The sequence below is a fragment of the Corvus moneduloides genome, chromosome 8, assembly GCF_009650955.1.
Source record: "Corvus moneduloides isolate bCorMon1 chromosome 8, bCorMon1.pri, whole genome shotgun sequence".
Taxonomy (NCBI): Eukaryota; Metazoa; Chordata; class Aves; order Passeriformes; family Corvidae; genus Corvus; species Corvus moneduloides.
This window is the reverse complement of record NC_045483.1, coordinates 19,110,530-19,133,519: the sequence shown is the minus strand read 5'-3', so window position 1 is coordinate 19,133,519 and position 22,990 is coordinate 19,110,530. Positions and strand designations below refer to the sequence as shown.

General features: G+C 48.6%; 1 protein-coding gene across 1 annotated transcript; it reads right to left on the bottom strand.

Moving 5' to 3' along the window:
• Positions 1 to 822: 822 nt before the first annotated feature.
• Positions 823 to 22,518, bottom strand: SCD (stearoyl-CoA desaturase). The gene is made up of 6 exons (XM_032116090.1): positions 22,155 to 22,518; positions 18,137 to 18,422; positions 10,885 to 11,015; positions 7,366 to 7,571; positions 5,815 to 6,047; positions 823 to 4,595 (listed from the first exon to the last, which is right to left on the bottom strand). Exons 1-6 carry the CDS (start codon positions 22,179 to 22,181, stop codon positions 4,396 to 4,398), a joined length of 1,083 nt encoding a protein of 360 aa, XP_031971981.1. The 5' UTR covers positions 22,182 to 22,518; the 3' UTR covers positions 823 to 4,395.
• Positions 22,519 to 22,990: the final 472 nt, after the last annotated feature.

Here is a 22,990-nt window from a genome sequence, read left to right as displayed (position 1 = left end):
GAAGAGCCTCAACCTTCTGTCTGAGTAACTCTCTTTTCAGCCCCTTGCTGCAATTTGCAGTGCCCTAGCTCTGGCCTTCCCACCCAAAGGGCTTTCCAGCAGCAGTAGCTGCAGCTGGAAATCAAAGCATGGGCCTGTTTTTCCAAGAGATTCAGCGTGCCCAGCTGCAAGGGTTTGGCAGTGCCAGCAAACATGGGCTGGATCAGGGGTCCCTGTGTGCTGCAGGTGGCAAAGATGCCACAAACAAGGCCATCCCCTCTGCCTGCTTGTGCATGGAGCAAGCTGGTGCCATGCAGAGATGGCCTTACTTGCCACTGATCAAAAGGTGCTTGGGTGGGGGTGCAGGGAAGCTACTATCAATTAAAGTGATACTTGGTATGGGGATTTCCCCCTTTTCCTTTCACTTCCCTCCAGCTGCAAAAGGGGTGGGGAGAAGCAAGGACGCTCACTGTTGCATGAGGAAAATTCCCCTCGCTGAGGCTGATGAACCCGCCTGACGGGAGGCGGCTGCCGGTATTACGTGTTGTGCCGCATGTGTATCCGCCAGCCACAGGCCCTGGCAAGGGGCCCCGGCTGGAATTAACCTGCAGTAACCCCAGGCACAAGGGCAGCCTTGGCGGGGTGTGCCTGCCTGGCCTGCGCTGGAGTATGAAAGCCATTATAATCCACTCATTCATGATGCTTAAAGAGCCAGAGGCTTTTTTCCCTTGGTTCTCCTGGAAGAGAGAGGGGTTTGGAAACAGTAAGGCACAGCATTCTGCATCCTGATGGAGCATCATGTGCTTTACCAAGCCTTGCCCACCATGTCATCAGTCCAACAAGTTTTAAAGTAACATTTATCGTTTTTATTATGAACAAATAAAATTTCAGATCAGCACAACCAGATGTCTGTTTCCATATTAGTAGAAATTATTTCAAAAAGGTTTTTTTTTTCTTTTCCAGTACACAAAACAGAGATACTACTATGCAGAAATCCCTAAGCTGTGAAAAATCATATCCTACTCACATTTCAACAGTGACAGAGCTTAGACAATGTGCAGATTCAACTTTCCAATCCTTCCCTGAACACCCAACACTTGGACTTTTGCTTTTCACAATACCAGCAGGGCTGGGAACGGTTTTGGAAAACAAACCAGTCCATGCTTCTGCCAGCAGCGGTGTGTGTGGTTCGTAGGGCTCCTTCCTGTGCTCGGCTGGTCGGCAGCGAGCCTCACCACACCTCTGGGAGGCAGGGCGTAACCCCCTGTTACAGATAGGGAAACTGAGGCACGGAGCGTTTTTAAATGACTTTGTCCCAAATCACGCAGTGAGCGAGTTGTTAAGCTGGGAACAGGTCCCAGCTGCTTTAGCCATGAGGTCCCACTGCTGATTTTTCTGCTTCTACCTTTCACAGACTTGTTTGAGCTAAACATACAGACAATGCGTCCAGGATACAAACGTGCCACCAAATATATATATATATATTTATAGGTGTATATATATATATCTCAAACGAAGTTCTACCTAAATTGTTGTATCTGTTTCTTAGTCTAACAAAAATTCTAACTCAAATACATTCAAAATCACCTGCACCCACAGTTCAATGTAGGCAATTAAATAATTAAGAAACCCCTTGAATGTTCATAACTCAGAAAAAAAAACCAAAACGGCAAATAGCTGTCAATACTTCTATGTATATTAAAGAAAGATTTAAGGCACCCAGAGATATTTGCCAATCTACCTTTAAAGTGACTGGACAAACACCAGGACTGTTTGGTTACTGCTCCTCAACTTCCACTCTCATTCCAGATTCTGGACCCGAATCAGCACTTGAAATTTGAAAGGAACTCTTGATGTCAAGCCCTGCTTCTCTGCTGAGAGGATGTGAAATACTGCTGCATTTCACAGCACACATCTCTACTGTAGGGTAGTCACACTATACCTTAAGGACACCAGGAGCAAGGAAGTCATTCTCCCCTTCTCCCCTCCCCACACCCCTTTCAAATTACTGGCTGGAGCAAATTCGTCCTCTCTGGGGACTTCCACGAGTTCAGAGGGGTTTACATTAGAGCAAAGTCAGCCCACAATTACAGACCTAACAGTGTTTCTCTTTTTTTGGAGGGCTTTTTCTTTTTTTTTTTCAAATGGTAGGATACTGCTCTAGCCACAACTCCTTTTGCTACAGCCAGCACCCAGGCAGTCAAGAGCCTCAGAGCAGTAAGGATGCTGTCTCCTGAAACCAGGAGCTGAAGGACTCTTTTCTCCATTTGTCCTTGTTCCTCTTGGCTAGAGACCATATCACTCCTTACGGCTGAAAACCTCGAAGGGTCCCATTGCTGAGCAAAAACAAGGTCATGGTGGTGGCTGGGAGGGGAAGGTGAGGAGACGGACTCATTTTCTGAGTAACAAGCGTGTTCTTGTTAAGAACATCACCGAGCTATCCTGGCTCCTGGTGAGTTTCACTGCAGCAGGAGGAAGCAAAGCTGCAGAGGCTTGCTCCCATGAAGCTTCCCTGGCTGCGATGTGGCAGAGATGAGGTGAGGAAGTTGGCATCTGCTCTGTCTCTGCCTTCCCTGGCCTGCCTGAATAAGGGAGATGCTGCAAACCCCACTCCAATATCACTTTGTTCCAGCTACCTCTTGTGCTTTCCTCCAGCTCCGATTGATGCATTGAAGCAACAAAAACAATACTATTGCTACAACTAATAATAATAATAGTAATAAAAATTAATAGTAACTAGGAGAGTTAAGGGGGAAAAAAAAGCATGTTCAGCTCAGTGAGGGGCATGAGGCCATAACACCCAGAACATAACAGACTGCCTGAACTCAAGCTGGTCTCTGCAACTTGCAGGAAACAACACCCACATGGACTTTTTTCCCCAGCATCCTCCAGCTGCATGCCCACATTGGCTCAGTGATGTAACTGACCTTTCTGCAGGCTCAGCCGCCCTCGCTGCCTGTCTTGCTGGCAAAGGAGCGAGGTGGCGAGATGGCTCGCCGAGGGGGCTGGGAGGCAAGCTAAGGGACTAACAAGGAGCTGTTTTTGCCTCTCCTTCCCACTCCCTCTGGGAAGCAGGGAATGGCAAACCAACAGAGCAGACCCTGGGCAAGAAAGCCCAGAGGTAGCTCACACTGGCGGCAGTCTCACATTGAGGTCTCAACTTCCTCGAGCCCCCTGTGCCACCTGGCCCCACACTGGTGTTTCTCAGGCACTTGTTGAGTGGAGCCCCCGAGGATGAAAAGACCTGCTCCTGCAGACACCCTCACTCCTCCCTACACCTGCAGGTGTTCCCTTGTCCTGTCCCTGTGCTCAGCACAGGATGTGGATCTGCAGGGCAGGCACACACATCTGCCTGCCCCCCAGAAGGGACCCTGTTCTTCCAGCACATAAGGCAGCTTAACTCAGAGGTGGAGCTTTGGTTTACATGCTTCTCCTCCTCTCCATTTTGGCAAAGTCCCATTTGCCAGCAAAAATCTCAGTGGTGGGGGTGAACAAAACTCATTATGGGCTGGTGCTGCCCCTTGGCAGCCAGTGGCACACCCCTCCATCTGTCCTCCTCCTCACTGTGGCTCTCCAAAACAGCCGTGGAGCCCAGAGACATGCTCTGCCTTCAGTCCCTTGTGGCACAGAGGGCAGTGCAGGGAGGGAGGCTGTGACATCAGAGGGAGTAGGAATTAAGGCCACCAGCACTCTCCCTCCAGTGCCCACTGCTGCTACCTCATCCCTCAGCCACTGGTGGACTTGGCTAGGGATCTGAGAGAGACTCCAGCCAGAGTGGCTAGGTGGTGAGGAACAGGGGAGAACACTTCCCAAGAGATGTCTTGGAAAGAAACAACTCTTCTTTCTGATGGCAAGAGCAAGGGATGGGGCTGCTTTTCCCAGGAAGAGCAGTTTAGCTATGTCATGTCTGTTAGCAGCCCTTGAGAAAAGAGGAGGGACAGTGGCAGAAACTTTGTGGGGGAAAGTGGTGGGGAGAGGGTCACTGACTTTGGCTTAACTCTTCATCTGGCTAGTACAGGCTTCCCTTAACTAAATGGTACATAGCCAACTGCAAGGGCCTCCCTAGGCCACTTCTTACCAGCTTCTTTTCCAGGGAGAGACTGGGACAATGTAAAGCAGGAGACAGGTTAGAGAGGCTGGAGAGGGAAACAGAAAGGAAAAGGAAAGGAGGGAAAGAGTGGCCTTGTGTTATAAAGGCAGAGTCCTAGATCTTAAATACATCACGCAAAATGCAGCATGGGAGGGGGGCATTAAAACTCATTCTCATTATCTTAAGCAAACTGGTAGCATTATTCAGTAGTTAGTAAACAGAACATTAAACTTTTGTCCAGCGTGTTTGGAGGGGTCAGGAAGGGAGAAAGGGAGATAAAAGGAGGAAGGAGAGGTGTGGATGTGTGTGTGCAAGGGAGCAGGAACTCAGCCACTCTTGTGACTTCCATCTCCAGTCCGCATTTTCCGAGCCAGGATGACCTCCTTGGAGACCTTCTTGCGATCGCTGGCCAGCCCCAGGAGGCACATGAGGTCGATGAAGGCTGTGGTTAAGTTGAAGCGCCAGCCAAACTCACTGGTGGAGTAGTCATAGGGGAAGGTGTGGTGGTAGTTGTGGAAGCCTTCTCCTGAAAAACACGACCAGGGAGAGGATGTTGCAGAGCTCTAGGTGATAGACCCTTTATCTTGACCCAAAGCACCACATTCCTGTAACAGGCTCTGGATTGAGTCCAGGCTCCTCTCTCCTCTCAGCCCAATTTCACCCTTCTAATCTACCCCATCTCATTTGGGCATGACCCAGCATGCCAGGGCTGGCCCAAATGAGGCAATGACAATCATAGAGGACGTTTGGTGCTTTAGAGGAAAACAAGCATGTGGCAAGGAATGGTTAGTCCCTGGCTCCCCAGCTGCACCAAAACACCAGGGATTCTTAATAGTCTTTCCCCTGCCACCACAAGAAATCTAGTATTAATTCAGCTACCAGCAAGATCAGCAGCAAGTCCCCAACAAACCAGGCCAATCAATACTCCTATGGCACTAGCAATCCTAATGCCAAATCCAAAGGACATTTCCAGATGGGAAAAAAAGCAGACACACACTTCTACTAAACAATTGACACCAGTCAGCCACCATCTGTTCTGGATACTGTCAACATTGGCTTCAGCACTCACCCCTTCAAAGACACTGCCTCGACTACTGCTCCTTCCCCTGAATCTCTGCAGTTCAAACCCCTCCCTACTAAAAATTCACAAGCAGATTCTTTGGTGGTGGAAATCAGTGGAGCCCCAGTAATGTACAGTGGTGCAAAACAGATGAGGATTTAGGCTTGGGAGAACAGATAAGGGCATATGCTGATCCTAGGATGTACTTTCCTAGATCTCCAAATTTTCAGTAAAAAACATACAAGCATCTAGCTTGTCTTATCCTCAAGTACCCCCAAAATCACCAGTTGTCTTGAGAACACGCCAAAATGTGCATCTGCTGGTTTTCAAGTTGACAAATCTCAGACATGAAGTGACTGCAGCACATGTTTTTCAGTCTAGTGAACATGGCAGAGAGACTTCTGAGCAGGGTAAATAAAATATTGCTGTTGAGATAAGAAGGTGATAAGTGTAGCAGAGTCCTTTCCAGCCTAGAAAGAGTCTGATGGGAGCTGATAACCCTGCTGCCCTTATGTACTCACTGGCCAGCACAGGAAACACCCCCAGATGCAAAGGCTGGAAGGAAAGGATGCAGGGGAAGTAGGGACACCTGGATTCATAGAAATTCCTAGAAGCAGTTGCAGCCCCAAGAGGCAGTCCCTGTTCTAGAGTCCCCCTGCAGCAAAGACACAGATGCTGAACATACCTAGGGCCCCCAGGCTGACCAGGGGGTTCTCCCGTGGGTTGATGTTCTGGTCATATGGCCGGTTGCCAAACATGTGAGCAGCACTGTTCACTAGCCAAGTGGCATTGAGCCCTATGGTGTAGCGCAGGATGGCTGGAATGAAGAAGCTGATGACGATGGATTCATCCCAGAAGTACCAGGGCACTACAGCTGGCAGTGTGAAGCACAGCAACACCACTGAGGGCTTGTAGTATCTGGAAAGAAAGGGACCAGGAGGAAGGTGTTCAGTGGCAGAGGCAGGACAGGAAGGACTGATTCAGTCCTCTATTTGGAGGATTCACACTCAGCTATCCAGGGAAAATCAGGTGCAGAAATGCCTTGCTCCTGAACCTTGTATCTTTTACTCTGGATGCACGGAAGCCATGCCTGGAGACTCCCAAGTCCTATCATCAGGTAAGAGACTCAGACTAAATCCTGCTCTCCTCACACAAGCATAAAACAATGTCCCCATCACCATGAGTCCAGACACCTGCTGCTTTTGGCCTCATCTGTCATTTGCTTCTCAGCTACACTGGTCACTATAAAGGCAACCCCATGCTTCCAGAGTCCCACAGATGGTCCTTTCTCTGGCTTTGGCCCAGTGCTGCAACTCCTCCTTGCAGACTTGGCTCTGCCTATGAATACACCCACCAAAAATGCAAGCAAGTGGCACAGATGAGCATACAGATGAGCATGTGAGCTCTCTTACACTAGAAGAATGGAAGTAGAGGAAGGTGAACCACTCCGATGACCCACAAGAAAAATCACGCTGGGACTGAACTAGGGACTTCCTGACTTAGGCTGGTTACTATATAGGTTATATATATAGTTACTATATATATATATATATAGTATATATATATATATATATATATAGTTACTATATATATATATATATATATATAGTTACTATATAGGTTCAGTCCCACACCCTGATGATAGGCTCATCTGCTCTGGGGATCAGTCCCAGTATAGCTCCAGATGGCTGAGAGATACCCCATCCACGAGGCACCAGTGAATCAAGACTGTCCTTCCCAGTTACTGCCCCTCTCACATCTCCATTTTCAACCCTTCTTTCACCACATTTTTTCCAGAAGACTGAGGGAAGAGGGGCACAGACATGGCCTGGAAGGTGTACAATCTCCAAAGATGTCTCAGAGGCACCTGTGTGTGGGCTCTGGGCCAGCCAAAGCAGCAGCTGGGCTGTGGGGTGAGCAGGCATGGGGGGACTTAGTGGTGAGAAGATCAGCCTGCTGCTGGCAAGATGCTGCAGGGTAGGCAGGCAAGAGAGGAGTGTGGGAGGGCTAGAGGTGGCACTAGATTCTAAATACTTCCTATAGGAGAGGCACAGCTCATTTCTCACAGTTCGTCTCACAGCAAAGCCTTGGGCATGCTGAAGAGTCACATTTCTCACATGATGCCCTCAAATCCTCTCACATTCCATCAAAGCCACTTGGAGTTCCCAGGCCATTTGCAGTGTCCCTGCTCCATCCCCATGGCTCCCCACTAGGGTTGACCCCACGTGGCACTCACCTGCGCTGGAACATCACCACTTTGTCAGCCTTTATGTCACTCAGGTCCAGCTTCTGTCCCTTCTCGATGACGTCCGGGTGCTTGCGCACGAGCAGCCAGCCAATGTGGGAGAAGAAGAAGCCCCGCATGGCATTGTGTGGGTCTGCGTCTGTTTCGGAGAACTTGTGATGGACACGGTGGTCCCGGACCCACTCATAGATGTCGTTCTGCAAGTCAACAGCAGTGAAAACTTAGGGTCAGGGCTGAAGAAATTCCCTTCAAATTACAAAATGGCCTGAAATGTTTAAATACTTAAATCCTATTGACCTGAACTCATATCAGTGGCATCATGCCTCATTAGGGTTTGGGGTTTCTGGCCTTTAAAACAGAGGTTGGGTCTTGGTTGTACCTCTCCAGGTTTTGGGAAGCAGCTCCAGGGGTGCCTCAGTCTGCTCTTTGATTGGCCAACTCTGGGCTGGGGGCTGCACCACACCCATGGTGCTGCAGGCTCTGGCTGGTCAGCCTGTGCCCCACCCCTGCAGCAGCCACTCTCATTGGCTGGCTGGTGCCCCACCCTCCCATACTCAGCTACTGTCCCATCCCCATCCCATCCCTGTCCCCATCCCCATCCCTGCACAGTGCCAGCTGGGGCTGACTGACCTGCCCCTTCCCTGTCCCTGATATTTCCCATAGGTCATCCTGCCTTGCTTGTCCTGGGATTGCCAAATCAGATGTTTAACTTGGGGGGCGAGGCTTTTTTAAACTTTTTTTTCATTGGAAATCAAACAGTCTTAAAATTAAGGTTCCTCTTTAGAAAAAGAACAAACACACCATTTCAATGACATTTCTCAAAAATACCTCTCTTCAGCCCCGTAACTGTTCCATTTAAGCAGCAAAATCAATACAGTTTGGAAAATGTCAACGCTTTTATCATTTGTATTATGAAATGATTGCTTTGGCTGGTGTTAAGAATAGATTTTCATAAGCCTGTGATCATTTCTTTGTATCAAGATTTCAATAAGCTTAAAGCCATGTATTACACCATCCTAGAAAACATGAAATAGAGATCCAAGCACAGCTCTATTACCTGTATTACACAAGAGGCTCATTAATCTTCTACATATCCAGGACTTTTCCTGAAAACACTTTGAAGGTAGGGAAAATGCATAACCATCCCTATTTCTTGCCTCAAAAGACTGAGGGACTTGTCCACACAGGGAGCCTGTGGCAGAGACATGACTCCTCAAGTCCCTTTCTAGTATTGTAACCACTCTTCCTTTAAATGAGATAAAATTATTTACCTGCAGGCCATTCAAGAAGGCAATGATAAACATGGGCCAGGATTATAACTCTCACTTTTTTCCAAATACTGGGAACTGCTGCCTTCCTTCCAGCCAAGTATCTCCAAGTATTAGCAGCCCTCGCTGATGTTGGCCAGAGCTTCATCATTCAGTATTCCCCCAGAAGAGGGTGGCCCAGCTGCCTTCCCTATCTAGTAAGCAGAGAAACTTAACCAGTAGCTATGCTGGAAAATTTCACCTGTGACCCAAAGTCTCTTTCACATTCCAGACCCTACACAGCACCATGTAACACGAGAAAGCCCAGTCTGAAAGTCAACAGACAACTTGGGCTTGCACATATGGGAAGGCTTCCCCTGTCTTTCTGCAGGGAGGAGGCACAAATTTGGAAAGAGACCATGTAATGCAGAGACCATGTGGTATCACTTCCTCCACCACACCCTGTCTACAAACAGAAATTGGGAGTCTCAAACCTGAAAAATCGGTACCTTGACACAAACTTTAGCTTTTTTCTATGGATCTTATTTTGGGACCACCTCTAACTGCAACCTTGACTGAAAATCATGACTTTTTGAGAAGAGCAAGCAAAGCCAAGGAGAATGTCTTCTTCCTTGGGAGTTTCCAGCTACAGGCTATAACTGTGAGAGCTTCTGTTGTGCTGCAGCTGACAGGTCTTGCAGGTGGAAAAGCCAGTTAGAGGCAGAATTCTCAAATTCTCTGAAATTACAAGTCACAGGTCTCTGAGCAACCAACAGGCATTTTCTGGAGGACTTAAGATAAAACAGTCTATAAACTTCCCTGACCTTAAAAGTTACTGATCTCCTCTGCTGCCACTAACAGGAACGAGATAGATTCAACATAAATCTTCTCTTGATCTCACTGAAAGTAACTATTTGAAAAAATCCATGGGGAATAGTACCAAATTTTCAGTAGAACTTTGGATTAGTTCCTATTGAAGCTGGAATATCTGTGTGTCTCTCATCTTTGTCTATTCCTATCCCCTACAGCAACAGCTCAGCAAATTCTTTCCCCCCCTGCCCTATAACCCTGTGAAAGATGGTCTTTGTACAGGACTAGCTAATACACAGCAACCCATCCTGTTGTCTTGCTGAGTGCTGGACCACTGGCTGAAATCGACAGCTTGGTCCTCCCCTTTTCCTTGTGAAAGACTGCTATTTGGTACTAACAGAGAAAAAGAAATTCAGTGGTGTTTTAGAAAATTTTTGAAGGCTTAAAAAACTTTACTCTGTTCTGATTACATGTAAACAAAGTGCTATCCTCTGGAGAATTACTTAAGAGCACAGCACTGATACATTTGTGTTCAGCTTTTTATAGCAGAAAGTACTGCATTCTGACACCTTCCTGAGTACTTCCCACAGACAAGCAACCCTTCAGTACAGTTAAAGGATGGAGAGTTGTTAGGGCTGACTTACAGCAGCAAGCCTGAGAGACCACCAGAATTTACTTTTCTGCACCATGCCAATCTGGGTTTTCACTCTGACTTCCACAGATTTGCAGTTTTGTTTGCTTTGGGGACTGTGAAGTGCTCTCACAGTAGTTAGGCAATATCCTGAGGTTAGTGCTCTTTGAGAGGTGAAGCAATCTCCCAAAGTGCTTAACAGTGCCTGCAGTCACTTGTGCCACTCTGAAGGCCCAACCTTTCTCTCCTTAAAATATCACTGACCTGGGACGACTCTCTGGAAGCCAGTGATGTGATTTGTAACATGATTATTCCTAAATATCACTCTTCTGAACCAGAGAAACATCCCCCTAAATCTCAAGAAGTTCTTGGTCTTTATGCAGCAGCAAATTCTACATCCTGCAGAATTTTCTGTCCTTAGCTTTGCAGATGTCTTCTCCTTTATCAGCCACACAGCAAAAGGAGAGTGAGGCAACACCAGGAGAACACTTAACACTTCCACACCTCTTTCATGGGACCTGGTGCAAGCACAGGGAGACCACACCTGGAGGGAAAGGTACATTCCTGTTTGGAGAGCTTTCCTACCCCTGGTCTTGGCCAGTTGTCCTCTCCTCATTGGGTTTGTCTCAGAGTCAACCTCTGATGGGACAAGGTAAAGACAGACTCTAGCACTGCAGTGTTAGATGGAAAGGGCAGTCTTTTTCCTAACAAGAGGTAGTAGGAGAGAGGAACCTCTTTATCAAATTGTGTCTTCTATCTGAGACAGGGATTCATGGGAGCACTTCCTTCTGAGGACCAGTGGCACATTAAGGAAGTGCTTACCTGGAAGGCCATGGAGTTTGCAATAGTCAGGAAGATTCGCAGGGGCAGTGTGGCTTTGTAGGACCGATGACTCCAGAGGCGGTGAGATCCAGCTGTGATCCCCAGAGCACTCACCAGGAAACACAGAAGAGCTACAAAGGAAAAGAAAGTGTTTGAGCAGTTGGAGCAAAGTTTCAGGCAGAGCAACACAGAGGCAGGCCTTCCCCCAAAGCTGTATAAGCAAGAGAAGAATCCATGGAGAGCACAGACTGGGGCAGTAAAACTCAATGTGAGAGTGCCCGAGCTACCGCAGGCCTCCTGGGCAATGTGGGGCAAATCAATTCAGCTCTTTAACAAGGAAGGAGGCTCCCCCTTAGAAGACTTGTCACAAGGGTTGGTTCTTTAGCACAGTGCCATCTGTCATGGTGCAGAATAGTCAAAATAGTATAAAGCGGCTGCTTCCATAAAGCACTCTGGTAAAAGCACTGCAGTCCACCAGGGAACAGCTTCTCCCTTTCCTCCCACCCGAAATAATCCAGGCTCTCGGTTTCCTATCTCACCACTCCTCACTAAATCTCTTTCGCATTATTTTCACCTAGAGATGGTAGATAATACCATTTTTCAGGGGGACAGCTCAAGCCCAGAGTTAGGCTTCTCTTCTGCTCCTTTTCTGAGCAGAAGCTGGCTAGAAAAAGATCTAACCTATCTATCCTCCCACTGAAGCCTGGGCCTCACCTTCAGCTCTACCACTGGCTTAAAATCTGCTCAGAGGCTACCACTCCTAGGGTCTTTTTGATTCCTCCCTCTGCTCATCTCCTGCACCTTTCACAGAAGGAAACCCCAGGGCTAACAATTCATTACAAGTTGTGCCCATGGCAGAGGCAGATCTTGCTGGGCCCTGTTGAGCTTTGAGGCTGCTTCATGTGTTCCCTCTTCACACAGGGCAGAAGGAATTCCTTGCCCTTTGGCAGCTAGTAAAAAAACACATCCTGCTCCCAATACAGCATGTGTTCATATTTGCTCTGGTCTGTGTGCCTGTTTGTCCTCCTGGGACTTCTGGAAATTAACCTCAGCTCCAGCATCTGATTCTAAAACTAAAATGGAGGAAAGACCCAAGAGTTTCATAGCAGCATTACACTAGGAAGTCAGGGTTAGAAGAAAATTGGTTCTGCAAATTAGCTCTTCCTCGAGGAAGGAAGGGTCAGGAAGTTTAGCAGAAAGAGAGCATTCAACAGTTGGTTTGCTCTGCAAGCTCAGACACAAAGAGGGAAGGGTGCACTTCTGTGAACAGGTCAACTGATCCACCTTTAGTCCTCTGCGGGAAGCAATGCCTTCCTACCAGTCCCCCAGGGCAAACTTTCCTAGTATAAATTTGCACATTTCAGCCAATTGCATCCATCATGAAAAAAGTTCCTTATTCTTTCACATAAGTCCATGGATAGGAATTGCTGGTATGCTTGACGTTCAGCCATCCAGTCCAGCCAAATGTCTCTAATCAAGCTTATCTTGAACCCAGAAAACTAGATACTCTGCCAGAAACTTGTCTGGAATCAGAGATCTGAGACATGTGCCAGGCACAGCCAAGTTCTTTCATTCAAACTAATACAGGCTTTCTTTCCTGTTATCCCCTGCTCCCTCTTCCTTCCGTCCCTCCTTTTTGTTCTTCTACATTCCCAACCTAATCTCTTATCCACTAAAAGCCTATCTTGGCTGATTTAACATCATCTTCTGGCCCCTTAAACTTGCATGAACCCTTCTCACTTGCACCCCACTGCACAAGAGTGACCTTCCCTGTCTGCTGATCTGACTGTGACTCCCCATCTTCATCTTCTCCCTTGGTTCCCCTGCCTGCTGCTGAATGCAGCACAAGCCTTGGACCAGAGCACAACTCTCCCAGCACCTCGACAGTCTCTCAAAAAAGCCAAGCATGCAAATACAGCAGGACCCAGCCTTTGCAAGACACAATGGAGCTGAACAAAGATCACAAAGCTGTCCAAGCCTGGAAGGGGAGAAGTGGAGGATGATGGAACAGAGCATTTGGTTCAGGCATCCCTTTGGCCTTACTGGTGCTAGAAACCTTGAAGATCCTACTCAGTTTCATGACTCTGACTTGAAAGTAATGAACCAACTCACAACCTGTTAATTTTAGATTTTAAGACACATTTAAATCAGTACTATCCCCACAGATAACACAAGACAGACAGTACATGATAAACAATGGCACCTTGCAATGGATGTGGGGGGCAACTTGCTAGGGAAAGAGCCCATCTGTCTGCTGTAGGGCAAGCAGGCCCTATGAATTGATGGTGTACCAGGGACACAAATGAACTATGTGATTTTTCATGATCTTCAATAGTACAAGAAAGTAAATGCCAGGTTAGATGAGTAGAAGCCCAATTCATAGCCCTGAGTTTTCAGCTTTCCTTATCTGGTGAATCCTCACATGCTGACTGAGAATATTTTGGTAAAAAAAGCCTTCAGGAAGATGACTCTGGCTGAGGACTGTTGTATTTAAGCTTTGCAGGAAAGGAAGCTCATCTGTATCTCTTTTATACAGGCAATTCTCAGAATTTGCCTGTGGATATCCCTGTTGGGAAAAGACAACACCAGCAACAAAGACATTATCAGCAAGCACAGGGAATCACAAAAGAGATGTGATAGGGACACCAACAGACTCAAAACCCAGATAACCCAGTACTTGCTTTTGGTAGCCTTTCCTGGAAGGTTTTGTAAAAAATTTGAAAGAGTACCCACTGCTTTTGGGTGCCCTGGCATAGAACAGTCCCAGCCTTCATCCAAAGCCCATGAACCTCAGCAGCTCATGTTGACTTCTCTTGGAGCTGCATCCCAGGTCACTACAATGGCCATAACCCTCTAATTATAATCCTGTTCTGCCTGGCCTCTTTCCCAAATACAGAAGCTGTAGTTTATCTAAGGGGCAGACACTTTCTGTGGGAAAGTCTGTGCATTTGTGGCACCAGCCCCACAGAAAGCCAAACCCTACCTGGAGACAATTAGATCCATCAGCCATAACTAAGAGTTGATGTGACAGCGACAGGATATGCCAAATGACTGAAATCCTTGTGGAATACAGAAGATTCCAGCACCCTTATGATTCAGAGAGTTCACCCCCACAAAGAGGTACAGTGATGATTGTTGCACAGTCAGGGAATCAGCATCTCAGAGGGAAGAAGAAAAACTCCTCCAAGATCATCCACTAAGAATTCAACTGGAAAGAGTGCAGAGAAGGTGAAATAAAGTAGCACAGATTTTCACATCTGCCCTGTGATGCTGCCCCAAACTGAAGGACTTAGGGACTCCATCAGCTGAGGATTCAAAGTCACCTTCCATACCATGCTTTGACCTATACAAGATCCAAAAGGTTTGGCAACTCACCGGTGATATTCCCAGTGACCCATTCAACTGGAATACAAAGAATTATGACCACTGGCAGTAATAAGCACTCAATGCTCCAAAAATTAAACAGAAAACATTCTGGATTCAGTCATGTCTATGACTCATTTGGCTTTACCTCTTTAGGACCCAGATTCAGACCCTAAGTTATTATGAGAAACCAGGAATGTGCTAAAAGCATTGTCACCTGCAGTGAACACCAAGGATGTTTACACGAAGAGGTGCTCCTGCTCCAGCAGGTGTCCTTGGGCTTTTGCTCAGCGCAAGACTGTTCCCTCCTTGCTGCCCAGTCCCTGTTAGCCAGGTGAGTCCTGCTACTCTCAGGAGAAAGATACCAGAAGCAATGAAATGTACAGGCTGCATAAAGGGGACAGTGTTTAGGAGGAGCAATAGGATCTGCTGTGACTGAAACCTAACTTCCCTGCCATGCTCAGAGAAGCACACCACCTGCTACTTAAGCCTGGAGGAACACTAAGTGGGAAGGTGTTGCCAGCTGTAGTCTTGATGGGAAAGTAAAAAACCCATTTTGCTGTTTGCTGTTTGCTGACATATCTCTGGAGGTAGTATGGACTGAGATTTTCAGACTGTCAGGAATTGCCTAAATTATCCAGCAAGATTCACCTTGGTCCAAAGATAATACAGCAACAACAAAATATAGTATGAACCCATGCTTCTAGAGCCTCTGGCACTGCAGGGAACTGAGGCGTTGACAGAGAACCATGTCGAGAGGAACCATCACTATTTACAGACACTGCTGTCCAGGCCAACAGGAGTTAACACAGTTACTGTCAGTCTCCTGCATCCGAGGGCTAAAAAGACTACCCACAAATCACATTTCCAGGGAGGATCTGAGCAATTAGAGTCACCTTTGCATCCTGCCCTTTCAGACTCAGGCTCTGCGCCATTTGGCAAATGACGTAAAATCTGCCCATGATCCTTGAACAGACTAAGCAAGACTTTGAGAAGTGCAGTGGAGAAGACAATAAATAAAAGGGGAGCTGACTAGAAAGCCAGTGCTGGAATGGCTCGGAGAGCTCTTGTGATGGTGAGCTCTCACCTGATCAACAACCCGAGCTCATTCTGGGAAGCTCTGTACCAGAAAGAGATCAGGGGATACAATGCACACAGCAGTGCAGAACAGCAAACAATGATGAAGGCAGGGCTGGAGAGCTTGAGAGACAAAGAGGAATCAGCACATAGAGAAATGAAAACAAAAGAGGACAGTCACCAGTATAACTGGTTTCAAAGGGACAGGAACATCAAGGAGACGGTGGCCTAGATGAAGTGGGTATAGGCAACAGATAAATTATAGAAGGTAGATGAGCTACCAGGCACCACAGCTGCCTGTTGCACCAAAACGGAGAACATCTGGGACCATGTTAATTTTGTATTATATGTACACAACCTAAGGAAGAAATAATCTGAAAAACAAACAAAGAAACAAGCAAAACCTCCAGCAGCTCCAGAACTACCACTGCTAGAGCTGGCCTGCCATGTGCCCATGGTGTACTGCCAGAAGCAACCTAAGCCTCTGCTGCACTATCCTTGTCTGTAAAATGGGAACTGTCCTCTCCTTGCTACCAGAAGGTGCCGGGAAAATAACAGCAAGTCACTGCCATGACAGCCACAGATGCCTTGCTAAATAAAGGTATGAGCTGAGAAAAGGGCAATGCAAGGAGCAAGAAGCCTTGCTGAGAAGGTATACCTGTGGAGGATCAGAGTATTCCAGTTCCAGTCAGTGCTGGAGGAGAATGGACTATAAGGGAACTCTGACTTGGCTGCAAGGTGCCAAGAACAGTGCTCCTTTCCCAGAACAGGAGTGCAGGACAGGGAGCTTGGTGGAGCTACTCCAGCTTTGGTATGGCAGGATTGATATTCAGCCGGTCCAGAACAGTGCAGTTCCCCCAAACACCATGTCCCTTCTCCCATTCCCAGAACATGTCACTCCAGAATCCACCAAGGAATCTTGCAGTGCCTCACAGTGGCAGGAGAGCAACTGGCACTTCACGCCAGAGTTGACTGAGCAAGGAGAGCAGGAAGGATTGATATCGGATAAAAAGCAAAGCAGATTCCTGTGAAGTGCCATGAGATGCCACACAGACATCCCAAAGAGATGTGCGGTTGCAAAGACATTGCCTCAGAGACCATTTTGGGGTAGAGTGGGGTTTAGCAGAATGCAAAACAGCATTAACCTTCTGGATAAAGATGCTCAAGCCCTCTTAAGTATCCCAAGGGAACTCAAGGGAGAAGGGTTGGATGGATTTAGAAATCATGGAGCATATCAGCAGCTTGAAATGAAATCAGTAAATTCGACTCACATTTTTTCCTCCTCCTTGCCCCAGCACCCTGAGGATATCTGACTGGAATTGGAGGACCCAGGCTGTCAGCTCAGTGAGTGAGAGAAGCCAGCAGTCTTTGCTCCAGCCCAGGGATGGGACACACATAACAGGACCAAGAGCCCTGAAATGCTCCTCCGAGGTCATACTGAAGCTGCATGTTCTGCCCAGCCCTGATGGACCAGGGGAAAGTACAGCCTGTCAGGTTTTCACAAGGGAAAGGCCCAGCAAAGTCTTCTTTCATAATGTCCCCCTGAAAGGCCACGCTGGCTGCACAGGGAACGCATCGGTGCCTCTGCTTTTGCAGATGCTGTAGCCAGACTCTGACTGTGGCCTCCAGTGAAGCTCATCCCCCAGACCTCTGCCTGTGAGAGGCTGATATGGTTCAGGAGGAAGAGTCAGCCTGTCCATGCAGGAAGCCATCTCCTTCCCAGTTCAGCTGTGATGCTTGTTGCACACAGCCATCAGGAAGACACACTCTGACAGTGTGATAGACCAGGTGGATCGCCCCAGGGCCCATCCATAGCCGGGCTGACCAGTAAGCAGGAGTACTACTGAACCCAAAAGCCACCGCAGCAGACCTCAATCTGGACTGTTGCTTTTTGTTTCAGGATGTTCTGTTTCACAGGGAGGCAGGGGCTGGATACAATCTCTCGACCTCCCTACTGGGAGCCATTTGGCTTCTGGACTCCTACAGGGGTCCACACAAAGGCTCGCGGAAAGCGAGGCTCTCCTGCAGAGTGGGCCCTGGGCCCAGTTGTCTTTTCAGCAGTCAGAGGAGAAGTTTGGTTCCTACCCAGGGCAAGATCTCTGAGAAAGCGGAGCTTTGCCTAGCTACCTTCTGCTGGGTTGTGCTTTCCACTGGAATTTGCTGCCTGGAGAGACGCTTATTTATTTTTTGGAAGTTGTCAGGCTTAGTTCCGGGATGATGGTGGCTAATCTGCGCTTTTTTAAGAATGATAAAAGACCTGAGCTTCAGACTTAATTCTTGACTTTTATCTTCTGCACAACTGTATTTTGTATCTTTTCCCTCATACACACATTGAGGCTCTGTGGGATTTTCACTTCCCCGGTAAGGACAGGAGTGGTTCTCATGTCTGGGCAGCAGTCTCATGCCAAAGAGTGCTCTGTACCTTGCCTCCCCAACCACCTCTTAAGGTGCTCTTTCTTCCTAACTTTCTGGCACTGTCATGGTACTCTATCAAACAGTTTTTGTGCTTTACTCCAGAAGCAGCTGCACATTCAGGATATTTCCAAGCCTAATGTCTGTGAATCAAGTTTGTTCTTTAAGCAGACAAGCCAAATCCCTGCCAAATCTTTCCCTCTCACGTGTGACCTCACAAGAGACACTAGCAAGCCCTTCCACAGCTTGCTACGAATTTGGCTGAAGAGCTGCTTCTAGAAAAAGCCCCCTGCTTCTCTCTTTCTCATCCCCAAGTCTGTGGGCCTGAAGGAAAAAAAAATGACACCCAACAGATTTGGGGGTTGCAGATGCCAAGAAACAGATAGAGGAGTGTGCTTACCCCATGCCAGTGTCTGGATCTTTGCAGAAGGTATCAGTGTCAACGCAAATAGGGCCCCTAGGTGCAGCAGGCTCATGAGGATGATATTCCTCCAGACATATCGCAGCGGGGGCTTGGGGCCCTCTTTCTCCCGGTAGGTCTCATCAAAGATATCATCTATCATGCCCCGGTCTCCTGCCAAGTCCTCATGATTGAGTAAGTCCTTCTCCATCATGGCATTTCCATTCCTGGTCACCCGGGAGGTGACTGTGCCATCAGCAGTGGTGCTGGAAGTGGAGGAGAACTCCTTGGAGAGGTGTCAATGGATATTTTCGAGAAAGAAAAAAAGGGAAAACAAAACAAGCAGTTGGTGGTTATCAGTTCAAGAAATAGAAATACATGCATCTAGGCTAGCATTGTAAAAATTCACAGCCTATGGTTTCCCTGGAAGGCTCCATTCTTTCAGCTGAGACTTTGGCACAAAGACGAGCCTGCTCTGGCCACATGGAGTCATGGCCTGAGAGGACAGGGACCTGGTCTTTCTGGAGAGGAGGTGAATGGTACATAGGGTGCTGAAAGTAAAGAAAAATACTTGAAAGCCAGTCTCTTTTCCACCAGTGGCTTGGGTGAGATCATTTGCAGACTGCAAGGATTTTTATTTTCCTTCAGTTTGATTAGTGGGCGTTTTTCGGTGGGTTTGTGGTCTCGGCTTGTGCATAAGCAGACAACAATAAAGGAAATCTTGTGAATGAACAAAGAGGTGGGAGAGAAATATGGTCTGAAACACAGTTTTATAATATATCAATGGGCTGCTCCTGCTATCCTACTTCTTTGTGTCACCCCGCCAGGGATCATGCAGGGAACATCAGGAAGATCCACAGAGGGATTCCTCTGGGGTGCCTCCTTATCTCCTCTGCCTCACCTTTCAGAATGGGATGTGGCAAGACCAGCATGCTTGAAGATCAGTGGATGGGAAGCACTCAGGTGAGGTACTTCTAGTTAGAACTACAGCTACTTATCCTGTGCCTGCTGCTAAGACTCTTATCCCTCTCTCATTTCCCACCCACAGGCAAACTGAGGCAAGGGAAGACAATCCTCTGAGCTATGGCCACCAGCATAAGCAGAGAGGAAGTTCTAAGCAGCAAAGTTGGCTCAGCTTGGCTCCTGGCTCCCTTCTATAACTGTGACACAACATTCCCTCTAAACATGCTTGTTTGTGCTGGCTGAGTGACAGCCTGCCCCATCAGGCATGCATGACGAAAGGAGCAGGCAGGACTGACCCTAATGAGACAGGTCACTGAACCCTGAATCACCAATTTCCATCTCTGTCATGACAGCCGTGTGCTTGCTAGTACTCGCAGCCCTTTGTCAGCCCCGAGCCCAAGTGCCCAACATGGCTCAACCCCAGGGGTGCCAAGCACGTGGGATGCAAGCAGTGTGTCCCACACACATCACCCCCATCCCCTGCCTCCTGGGAACCTGCCCGGGGACACATCCATGGGTGAAGGGGCACTAAGGGTCAGCCAGCAGGAACAGCAGAGCTGAGACTGCGGGAGGGAGCATGGTCAAGCTGGGAAAACTCCTTGCCCAACAGAGATCTCTCCTGAATTAACAGCAGATTCCCACTCAGGTGTTCAGGATTCATAAAAGACCACCATCCTGCCATGGCCTAGTTTCCTGAGGGAGGCATTAAAATCAGGCCAGGCAGCTTACGTGGCCACCCCAACTCCTCCCTTTCCCAAGGGTAGAAACTAGAGGGTTACAGACATACCTTCCGATGGGGAGGAGCTGGCAAGGCTGCCAGATTCCCCACATTTGGGAAGTAAAATGATCTCTACAGAAGGAACGCTTTAAGTTTTTCCTTGGGGAATCAAAGGTTAGAAAGGAAAAAAACTGGACACAAAGTATCCTGCTGCCTTCACTGCAGCAAGGCAAGCTGCTGAGCTTGGGACTGGCTCTTCTGCATCCCGGCTATCAGCTGTCTCTGCCTGCTTTCCTAATTAATGTTCTGAGGATATGATACTCTCATCTGCTGGAGAATTTAGAGGTAATCCCCACACCAAAAGAGCCATGAGAAATGGCTTCTAATCCAGAGATTAGGCAAGGAGAAGTCCTGCCCTTTCCCAAGTGTTAGATATTCTCATCTGGCATTTTGGCAGAAAGGTACTATTTTCTTTCTTGGCTGCAAGACGATCTACCAAAAAGACCCAAGACTTGTCTATGCACGAAAAATTCCCAACAGTGATTGGTGGTATAATTAGACAGGTAACACACCCCATATGGACATGCTACTTCCAGAGTAAGAATGTGGGGTTGCAGTTGCATTTTTCTCCTCCATGATAGTTTATGTCACTGTCAAAGTTACACAGGGGCAGAGGAGGAGGAGGGAGAGAGCAAAGAAAACAGCAGAGAGGAAAAAATCTCTTTTTGCAGAGTTGTAGTAGCCACATGAGGAATTTTACCAGCATACCTATGCTGCTGGAATTACACTGATATAATCAGACTGGTCATTTCTCACATGTAAACTTACCTTGAAACAAAAGGGCTATAAAGCAGTTGTGAAACAGCTCCACCGTTACAGACTTGGTGGGAGGAGCATGGGGGAAAGAGGGAGGGAGAGAGGGCAGCTATTTAGGTAGAAATGGGGGAAATGAGGAAAGAAAGAGAATTTTTATCCCCTTATGACCATAGTGGCTCCTACCCAGGAAAATGAGATGGAGATTGATCTGGGGTCTAGGGCTGAGGGAGGCAGGAGGCCAGCTAAATCATTTTCGTTAGCTTTCCCTCATTTCTGAGTGACTTTGCAGCTCTCATCTGCAGAACAGATGTGTTTCCCCACCTACACCCCCACCTTCCCAGCACTGAACATGCCATAGGTGATCCTGGCACCCAGCCATCTTATACAACCAACTGCAGCTCAAAGGCTCCTGCACTGGGTACAGTGTACGGGCCCCAGGGCACTGAATCTCGGGTCCAGGATATTTGAATATGCCCAGCATGACCCAGGGACAGAATTCTTTCCAGCTTCCAGGATATGACCCAAAATACAAGCCAAAACCATGAAACATGGTGTGAGCACGCTGCCCTTGACATCCATTTTGGGAGGGGAGAAAAGGAAAGTTCTTTACATCACAGCATCCCTGGAAGGTCATGACACCTGCACAAAAGGACCAAGGGAGACCCTGTGTGCTGGTGACAGAAAAAGAGCAGGGCAATGATTTACATTCACTTCTAGGCATTGGCAGAGGGGGAAAGAATGAGAAGGTGAGAGCACAAACACCAGAATCAAGCCACTCTCCCTTTGGGCAAAGCGTGGCTGCCAGAAGGGTCAAAAATAAAAAGGGAAATCTTTAAAAATCCAACAGCTCCACACATCTTACTGGTGTCAGGTTGTTATTCAGACCTTCTCATGCCGAAAAAGGGCAGTCTCCCTATTGTATGTTTGCTTGGCTCAAGCAATGCAGACACAGTCATTCATTTCATCTGGGCAGCCGGCTTTCACCTTGCGTCTGTCCTAGAGACGCTTCCTGCTGATATATTTAGTTTTAAAACACTGTGAGTGAAACCCCGTTCTTATTAAAAAGAAAATGAATTAAGAAAACTAAAAAAAATCCCAGTCTAAGTATTATCAAAAAACCCACACAAAAGATCTTCTTGAATAGCCCTTCAAGCACCCAGCATGCTTCGATGGGTGTTTTCAAAATAAGCCAGTATTTTATGCTCGGTCTACGTGAGGGCACAGGATCCAGGAAGATCACCTCAGAGGCGCGGATGTCTCCGCTTCATCCATGGGCCCCCCATCAAGCTTGGGTGATGTCTTAAGTTACCAGTGAACCCCTTGGCCTGACGGCTGCGAAGCGGGGCGGAGGGGACACAGGCACACACGTGTGGATACGTGTGTGTGTGCACGCACAGACACGCGTGGATGCCCAGACCTTTTCCCCCAGACAGCAGCAGCGCAGCGCTGCCGGAGCCGAGGAGATGAAGGAGGAAGGGGCGAGGGGGAGACAAGGCACCCGCACCCCGGGGCCCCGCTTACCTCCTCCTGCAGCAAGTGCGCAGGCATGAGGCGGCCTTGTCTCTGCTCCTCGGCGGCGGTACGCGGGCGCGCAGGTCCCCGGCGCTGGTGGGAGGCTGGCTCTGGTCGGCTCCTCGCCCGGCGAGCTGTGCGGCTCGGGAAGGCGGGTGCGGAGGTATTTAAGGGGGGCTGCTTGCTTGGCGGCTGGCGGGGCCGGGCTCTGCGCGCCCCGGCCTCCCGGTGACCCCTGCCCGCGGCTGGGATGCGCGGGGTCAGCGCGGAGGGCGGCGAATCGCGGCGGGGGCCCGGCTCTCGGCGTAGCCGGGGGGAGAGGCGGGGCGGAGCGGGCAGCGGGGCGGGAGGGAGGAAGGATGCTGAGGAAGAGGACGATGACGAGGGGCAGGCTCTCTCATGATGCCTGGCTGCTTTTATTCTTTTTTTTTTTTTCCTTCCTCCCCCTCGCGAGCTGATTGGTTGCGGGAAATTTGGTGCCACCTCGGCTTGCCCTCGCCATTGGCTGCCCGCAATCTGCTGTTCGCTCCCCGCGGCGCGCACCCTGCGCGCCCCGCTCCGCGCCCCGCTCCGAGCTCGCGGGAGAGCGCCGGGCGTGCTGCGGTCCCCCGAGAGCACCCTCCGCCGCCGGGAGGGCTGCGCCTCATGAAATAAGGGGCTCCCGAGGGGTGAGGGATGGCAGGGAACCCCGCTCCCCCTCCCCAGCTGGATGTGGGTTGCGGCGGGGGAAGAAGGGGATTCAGCATGAAACGTCTGCTCTGTATTGGGGATCTGTCTGGGGAGCATTCTGCACGTATATGTGTGTAGAGAAATCAGAGATTTCTGCAAAGAAAAGCACCCCCCTC